At 50.5% G+C, this 8,584-nt stretch overlaps 2 protein-coding genes across 2 annotated transcripts; one reads left to right on the forward strand and one right to left on the reverse strand.

Annotated features, from left to right (window-relative positions):
* Positions 1 to 839: 839 nt before the first annotated feature.
* H6S33_003463 (uncharacterized protein) lies at positions 840 to 2,700 on the forward strand (the record flags this gene model as incomplete). Its single annotated transcript, XM_044834808.1, has 4 exons — positions 840 to 1,177; positions 1,234 to 1,562; positions 1,616 to 2,533; positions 2,603 to 2,700. 4 exons carry the CDS (start codon positions 840 to 842, stop codon positions 2,698 to 2,700), a joined length of 1,683 nt encoding a protein of 560 aa, XP_044691824.1.
* A 4,759-nt stretch (positions 2,701 to 7,459) lies between these two features.
* Positions 7,460 to 8,304, reverse strand: H6S33_003464 (uncharacterized protein; the record flags this gene model as incomplete). The annotated part of the gene is made up of 5 exons (XM_044834809.1): positions 7,460 to 7,512; positions 7,583 to 7,787; positions 7,846 to 7,901; positions 7,964 to 8,087; positions 8,158 to 8,304. 5 exons carry the CDS (start codon positions 8,302 to 8,304, stop codon positions 7,460 to 7,462), a joined length of 585 nt encoding a protein of 194 aa, XP_044691825.1.
* Positions 8,305 to 8,584: the final 280 nt, after the last annotated feature.

The following is an 8,584-nucleotide window of genomic DNA, read 5'->3' on the forward strand; positions in this document are numbered from 1 at the left end:
TCAATTCATCAATCAATCCATCACTGCTTGCTAGTTATGCTTGTCAGTTGAGCCCTGTGTTCTGTTTGGTCTACTGCTACTGCTACTCTACTATCTATCTCTAGTTATCTCTATTTCTAATCTCTATCTCTATCTCTACTACCTACCTGTTATATTCCTATCCTGCTCCATCTACCACTCAATTTCTACTGATCAACCGCACGATTCTGCACGGAGCCGAGTTGCAAGCAATTACACGAGAATTGCGCTGTAACCCACGATCCTCAATTGCCCTATCACCGCCCACCACCACTTCCCACCTCACGACTACCACCTGCCACATCAATTGAAATCAGGGCTGCTCTATCGTGATAGATATCTGGCCTGCGAGATCAGGAATAAAGAGAGAGCGAGAGAGTGTCTACTCATCCACAATCTCCATCCTCATAACCGTTGATCTAGGCCCATATTTAATAGCTACAGTAGCAGCTAGCCTCGTTGCTCGACCACACATCCCAGTCAGTCGCGTTCACCCTCGACAACAAGCAGAGACAGAGCCTCCTCCACATCCCCTCCAACTCTCGAGTCCTCTACCCGCCTACCCACCTACCGCACATCCACTCACCCACCCACAATCCACAAATCACATCTCACACTGCACGCCATGGCAGACATAGACAGTCTCTTCAAGGTTCGTCTACCCGACCCCCGATCGCCGATCCCACCCACTGACGCCCCCCCCTCCAGAAACCCGCGCTGCCCCCCACCACCAGCAAGAAACGCAAAGCCGAGCCCTCCATAGATCCACGTAATCATCCCTTCCTATCTCCCTCCCCCTCACTTCCCCGCATTTCAGACCAATGTTTAACAGCCGCTCCTTCGACATAGTCGCCGCCTACAAGTCCGTGCGCCTCGACAACGCCGACGAGGATGGGGACAGCAGCAGCAAGGACGCCCTCCCGGCAGACTTCTTCGATGCGCCCGCGGAGGACGAAGAGGGTGGCCGCTTCTTTGGCGGTGGTGTTGATAAGAAGCAGGCTGAGATTCTAGACTACGTTGACGAGCGGGAGCGCGAGGACGGCGCGGCTGCGGTAGAGACGATTGACACGGCATGGCTGCGGCGTACGGCGCTGGCGTTTGAGAAGAAGATCAGCAAGAATGCCGAGATGCGCGGCAAGTTTGAGGATGATCCACACAAGTTCGTCTTTTCGCTTTCTGTTTTTTGCTGTGGGGGAGAATGCTGATTGGTGGTAGGTTTATGGCATCGGAGGCGGACCTCGACGCGGATATCAAGGCGCTCAGCGTGCTGTCGGAGCATCCGGAGCTGTTTGAGGAGTTTCGCAAGCTGGGATGCCTCGGAAGTTTGGTGGGACTGCTGGCGCATGAGAATACGGACATTGCGATTGATGCCGTCGAGGTAATTAGTGAGCTGACGGACGACGAGGTAGAGGCGGAACCGGAACAGTGGAGCGCGCTGGTGGATGGAATGGTGGAAGCGCAGCTGTTGGAGATGTTGGCCTCGAACCTGGAGAGGTTGAACGAGAGCATTGAGACAGACCGACACGGCGTATATCACACTCTTAGTTAGTATACCAGCTCTTTCAGCCAGATAGATACTAACTCAGCTTCACCACAGGCGTATTCGAGAACCTGGCTTCCCAGCAATCCCTAGCAGACCAAATCGTCAGCACGACCCCGCTCCTCCCATGGCTCCTCACGCGCATCCAAGCCCGGGAATCCCCGATCTCCCAGAACAAACAATACGCAGCCGAGCTGCTCGCCATTCTTCTCCAATCCTCACCTCCTAACCGCCGCAAACTCACCTCCCTAAACGGCGTTGACATCCTCCTGCAGCTGCTCTCCCCTTACCGCAAGCGCGATCCCGTAAAAGGCGGTGACGAGGAGGAGTTTGTCGAAAACATCTTCGATGCCCTTACCGCCATTGTAGACGAACCTGCCGGAAAGGAAAACTTCGTGGAAGCCGAGGGTGTCGAGCTCGCGCTCCTCATGCTGCGCGAAGGCCGCATGGCAAAGCCGCGGGCTCTCCGCCTCCTTGACCACGCAGTCGGTGGCCTGCAGGGCGCGCCGGTCGCGCTCAGGATTGTAGATGCCGCCGGGTTGAAGACACTGTTTGGCATGTTCATGAAGAAGAGCGACAGCGCTACGACAGAGCACCTCCTCGGTATTTTTGCCGCGCTGCTGATGCTGCTGCCCGCAGAGTCATCGGCGCGCATCCGCACGCTGGCCAAGTTTGTCGAGCGCGACTACGAGAAGATCGCTAAGCTCCTCAAGCTGCGATCCGGGTATGCAGCACGACTCGGAGTCGTGGAGCGGGAAATTGCGGCGCAGAAAGCAGCGATGGAAGAGGAGGCGGAGGAGGACATAGAGGATATGCGGGAGGAGTGGGAGTCGCGGCGGCTGGATGCTGGGCTGTTTTGCGTGCAGGTTGTAGACCTGGTGCTGGCGTGGTTGTGCGCCGAGGATGACGCCGCAAGGAGTAGGGTCAAGGAGGGACTTGGGGGCAGCCTGGATGCTGTGAGGAGGACGCTGGAAGGTATGTTTTCTCCTGTTGGGCTTGGGCGGAGTGGGGCAGCGGTGGCTAATGGGAGTGTGCGGGGTGTAGCGCAGATTGGCGATTTGGCGGCGGCGGCGGAGGCAGAGGCGGAGGGCGAGGCGGCGGAGACGAGGGATATGCTCAGTACGCTGGTCAGGTTCTTGTAGTGGCAGAGTGGGGGGTGTAATGATAATTTTTAACAGCGTTTTTATTTATGGACTTGTTTAGTTGCTTCTTCTGCTTCTTTCTCGGTTCTTTTTTGTATCGTTTTTTCGCCCTTTTGTGTGTGTGTGTGTGCTGTGTCTTGCGCTATGGATGTGTAGATTGTAGCAGCGCGAAGGCACGAGTGACGGATCGTGATTCTCCATGTAGCAACGGGGGAGAAGAAATAGTTAGTGGTCTGTCCACGTAGGTCTGGATATTCCTGGTACTCTGGTGTAGCTACTTCATACATGTACTTAGCTATCTATTGAGGAATTGGATTATTGCTCGTAATGCACTTAGCTTAGCGCTGGTAGTGGTTGTGTTGGAGGCTGGACGGGTGCGTCATGAGGTATCACTCATATACTACTAATCATTGGTCACTTGGTGGTTTTGTGACTTCACTAGATAGTTGGTGCGCTGACGGTTTGGTTTTTGGTTGTTTTCAGGGAGGTGTTTGGTAGAGGGGGGCATATCTATTGGTACGGCTATGGGATGGGGTGGATGTGTTGTATTGTCAGCTACTTAATCTAAGTAACGGGAGTAGTACTGAACAAAATAAAAAACCATTGCCTTAGTACTTACACGGTCGACCTGCAATCAATAGTTGGAGTGTAGTGCTGGCTGGTATGGTGTGGCTATCTACACAATTCTTAGAGGTATCGAGTGGTGCCTCGAGACTGTGAGTCTTGTGAGCTCACCAAGCTTACAGAATCTTCAGGGGGGAGGGGGAGCGGAGCCTCCTGTGAGGTATTGTCGTGATGATGTAGAAGAAAGAAAGGTTTCGAGGAAATTGGTATCGAGGCTAAAATTCTTTTAGTCACTATATGAATCACTACATGTATATAAGCCCGGTGTTACTAGCTCTAGCTCTTAGTCGGTACCCCCGAAAGAAGCCCTAGTCGCGCAATACAATGCATCACAACCCATCACTCTAACGCCAAGCCCTACCTACCCGTCCGCACCACCAAGAGCCCCCCGCTCCCTCCAGCAAAAGAAAAAATTGAATGACGCCTCGATGGGGATTTGAACCCCAGTCTCCTCTCTCACAGCGGGTACACTACGAGCTGACTTTTAAGAGGTATGCTAACCGACTACACTACCGTGGCTTGTCTGTACTGTGCGGATGGTAGATGATAAACCTGACTAGACAGACGTCCTCGGGTAGCAGACAGAAGGCCGGGTTACAATATGACGCGAAGAGATCACTGGCGGCCAGCCGCTCAATATGCTTGTAGCTACATTACCTTAACTTCAAGTCGCTTTGGGGTCGGCTACCCAAGAAATGGTTTCCATTTCCAGAACGACAAAATACCCACTACGTGCGTATGTATCGCAGGCACATCATCTTATTCAACTACGTACAGTCTACTGAATCCGGGAGCTCAGTTCACTCAGTATCTCTGATCTCCATAGCAAATTCTCAAACGAAAGACCAACCCCGAAATCTCCACCGCAAGGCCGTGTAAGGCTGCAAGTGTAAGTGACCGAAAGGGACGTGAGCCTCTTGCCTTGCCTCAACTCAAACGGCCTTCCTAGTGGGTCACAATGCGTATGATATGCAGGTACCTGAGGCTACATGTATCACATGCTCTATTTTAGACTACCTCCTCTGGCACCTGGCCCGCTTCACCTGTCCGGTCCTGTCAAAAGGTAGACACCTGATCACGGTCACGGTCATGATGCCTACCCCAGGTATCAGGTCGTGATTCAAGGGGAGTCACTCAAGTGAGGGGGGGTGGGAAGTAAGGGGTGTTCCAAGCTTTGACCAGTTGTGAGATTAAATATTACTTAAACGGGACACGAAAACTTACAACTATATATGCTTTGACGAATTTGAAGTACGGTTATTTGGATTATCTGCAGTTACAGAAGCGGGCGTTGCGGTCACCTACTAAGTCCTTGCCGCATTGGCTTCACGACGGGGAGATATACTTATACGGCGTCAAATTTACCGCGTTTCTGGGACTGGGGCTCGTGTGTGCATGCGGATAATATATATCAACGCTTCCAGAAGGAGTTCAGGCCAAATTAGCTATCGCTAGCTACTGGCTATAGTTTACACCTTTGTGGATATGCAAAATCAAAACAATAGGCTTTTCTTGCCGGGATCCCAGCAGCGCAGCGACACAGTCATGGTGGATCACTCGCCGACGTCGCCTCGGCTACTGTTGCTACCAAGATCCTCTCGAGTGGCATGGTAATGTATAGTCTGCCTTAAGCGGTATTTTAGACCTACGGATAATGTGGTATCCCCGAAAACTGGCGACCACAGTAGGTACATCGGTCGCTATCGGGCAGTCTCGAATCCCTAACTTTTATTAATTTCTTTTTTAGGCGCATGCGCAGCACAGTGCACCTGAGCAAACAACTGACATCTGCAAGTGTATATTTATGGCTTCCAAGGGGTTTGGTTGGGGAGTATATAACAACTATCCGGTTACGGAGTTGAATATAAGCTTAAGGGCTAGCAAACCAAACGCAAGGGGGGGAACTTTTTTGCCAAGATATCAATTAGTAGGGGCGCTCGAAATTGCGGCTTTCTACTTTTGTAGACCACACCACAGTAATATTACTATATAGTACTTTATATAGAAAAGATCTATTATTACACCCCACCTACCGTCGGTGTGGTGACGGAATTCTGGTGCAGGGGGGGTGGGGACCAATGATAGAAATTTGAGCTTTTATTCCTCATCTAGCCCTAACCCTACCAGGATGCCTGATTAGGCGAACTAAAAGGCATGATTGGTTTTTGGTCTCTCATTGGTTTATATCTAGAGCCAACACACTCACTTGGGCATTAGCTTAGCTGCGGATGCCATCTATCAGTCAAAGGTCAATGATAGAAGAACGGGCATGTCATTTGTGCAGGAGGATCCTGCTTGTCCCACCATGTTTGCGTGTTTTGATAAGCATAAACATTCAGTCCTGTTTCTAGGCTACAAGTGCAGAATACAATGTGGGCGAGATATGAAGTTCTGAGGTGTGCCAAGATGGTTATTGCGCGGTCAGATAGACAGGTATGTGGGGGGGCAGCGATTCTGCACATTCCCTTGAGATCTCTAGAGATTGTGTGTTGTAAGATGAGCATATCGTGGCCATGGTAATATCAACACGAATACCTATGGGTTACCCAAATACGTCAGTACATAGGTCGTAACGACGCAAGGTGAAATCATTATTTTGAGGAGGACATGAATACTAATCTTCATATCCTAGACCTATGCACTAGCTAGCTAGTGCCATGGCTTTATTTTTATTTTTTTTGATACGCTCCACGATCCCTCCTGTGCAATGATTGGCGCGAGATAAGACGAGACCAACCTGGACCCAGGTCTCTTGTCTCGTCTCGTTTATAGTACGCAGTAATTGTATCGTTGTGACTTGCACCATTGATAATTGCCTAGGGAAGAAGATGCTTGTAACCTCTCTTCTTCTTATCCTTGCACTTGATTTCTGGGATGATACTTTTGAAGTAATACTGAGAACCGAGAACATAAAGCGTTTTATATGAACTGATGATTAGATAGAAGAAGCGGGATAGCTAGAAGGCCGTCTCTTTATAGGTACAACGTAGAGAACAAGATGGCCCCAAGACGAAAGTACAGATAGTTGGGAACCACGTCCAAACAACATAACGAAACGTCAACAACAACTTGAACCACCGCAATGACTTCTATGCCACAAATAACATAACAGCACTGATGACACGCTGCCCTATAAGTGTACAAGTCATAACATTCTCTATCTGGTTTAATGCCACGTAATTATAACGCTCATACTCGGCCACTTCTCACGACCTTATGGAATACTGGATCGTTGTATTCACAAATGAATCTTGAAAGTCTCGATGCCCAGATAGGCTCAACCCAATCCGATTCAAGAATCTACATTAATCTACATCTCTTACTTCGTTCCCGCTATCGATATATTGCCGTCCCCTGTGCCCACTCCATACAAGATCCTTAGATGTCCGCCTAATCCCACGTGCTTGGCCCATTAATCCCACCAAAGATCCTAACAAACCAACCACGCCGCCGCCGACGCCCAGGAAAAAAGACCCTCTGTCAAGCCGCAAAGCGCAATTTCATCCCACTCACTAGAACAGAGAATGGAAACAATCTCGGACTAACATCTAATCTACTCTAATGGCGAACCTGCTAAGAGAAGCTTAATAACGAGACGCGTGTCGGTCCTAGTCCTGGCATGGAGCTTAGAGATTAAATCTTCCCGCATCCCGTGTGTCACCAGATATATGGCAGGTTATGCCTATAATATGCTATCCAGGAGCTATCGACAAGCCACGGTAGTGTAGTCGGTTAGCATACCTCTTAAAAGTCAGCCTGTAGTGTACCCGCTGTGAGAGAGGAGACTGGGGTTCAAATCCCCATCGAGGCGTCATTCAATTTTTTTATCCTTTCTTTTATTGAGGGAGGGGGCTCTTGATGGTGGGTTAGGGTTTGGTATTAGGGGGCAATCTAAGTAGCGAGCGGGCGTCGATATTTACCAACATCACTCCAACCAGCCATAATCATAACTCCACTTCTGACTTCTCAAAGATGGTATGGTATTCATTTATGTACTCTTGTACCTCATGCGTTCCTGTAACTTCGCTACGCTTGGCATTCACCAAGCCATACGAGTGATATACCATGATCGTCACAACTCACGATCCCACAACGCAACATCACCAAGAACACCCGCTCCACAACACGCTATCCCTTAAGCACAAGTTCTCACAACCATTCCGCACCATCCACCCCGCCTAAGTGGTCCTATAAGAAGTCTCATGCTGATCATTCTCATGAACGCACCCCGAGTTACACGAGCTTAGACTAAACGTACTACCTGAAAATAACCCACAACCACACGCCTCCGCATTATCCTCCGAGCTACAATCCCACAGCCCCTCCGTCAACGGCTCCAGCAGCAACATCATCCTCCAGCTCTGACCCCCACCACCGTTTGGCAGGAGCTTTGTGCGTATGAAGCCCAGCCGCTCGTAGATCTTTATGGCGTTGGTGTTTGTGGTTTTCGTGATTACGGATATCTGATGGCCATCAGGGGATTGCTGCGAGGTTTGGGGGGGGCGGGGCGGTGATACGTACCCCGTCGGCGTCAGCGTTAATGAGGGACTCCACGGCTTGTTCTACGAGTCTTCTACCTGGTCGGGTGTTTAGCTGTGGTGGGGTTTGCGGCAGGTTGGGTGCTATGAGAGGGACGTACCGAGACCACAGCTTCTGTAGTCCTTCTTTACGAGGAGCAGCATTATCCCGCCGCGGAGCATGTTGTTGTGGTGCATCTGGACGGTCGATATCACAACCCCGACGATTGCTTCTCCGTCCATTGCCTATGTGCATGCCAGCAGTCAGCACACACACACACACAAACACCAAGAACACGACGGATGCTTCGCATACCATGAAGCACAGCTGGGGCCAGCTGTCGATGGTGCAGCGATACAGCCACATGTTTGAGGGGAGCGTGGGGTCAGTTTTGACGACGAAGGCGCGGATTGCCTCGATTTTTGCGGGGTCAGCGGCGCTGTAGGGGGCCAGTTGTACCATTTTGGCGGTTTTTAACTCGTGCGGATCAAGAAGATGTCCAGAACGTAAGTAGCTGGACTGGTCAGGTGGATTTTTTTTGTGGTGACGGGTTGGAGATTGGAGAAACTGGTCAAGGTTGTGACGAAAGTACATATAGTTGTGTGAGATGCGCATGTGGCTTCGCCGTGAACTACATATGTGGGAGACACGTGGGATACTTGAGGTGAACAGGAATGGCCCCTTTTTGGCTCACTTGGGCCTGAATGGCTGTAGGAGACCAGCCCAGAAAGTCGTAGCCAAT

The sequence above is a fragment of the Morchella sextelata genome (genome assembly GCF_020137385.1).
Source record: "Morchella sextelata strain SCLS chromosome Unknown scls_15, whole genome shotgun sequence".
Taxonomy (NCBI): Eukaryota; Fungi; Ascomycota; class Pezizomycetes; order Pezizales; family Morchellaceae; genus Morchella; species Morchella sextelata.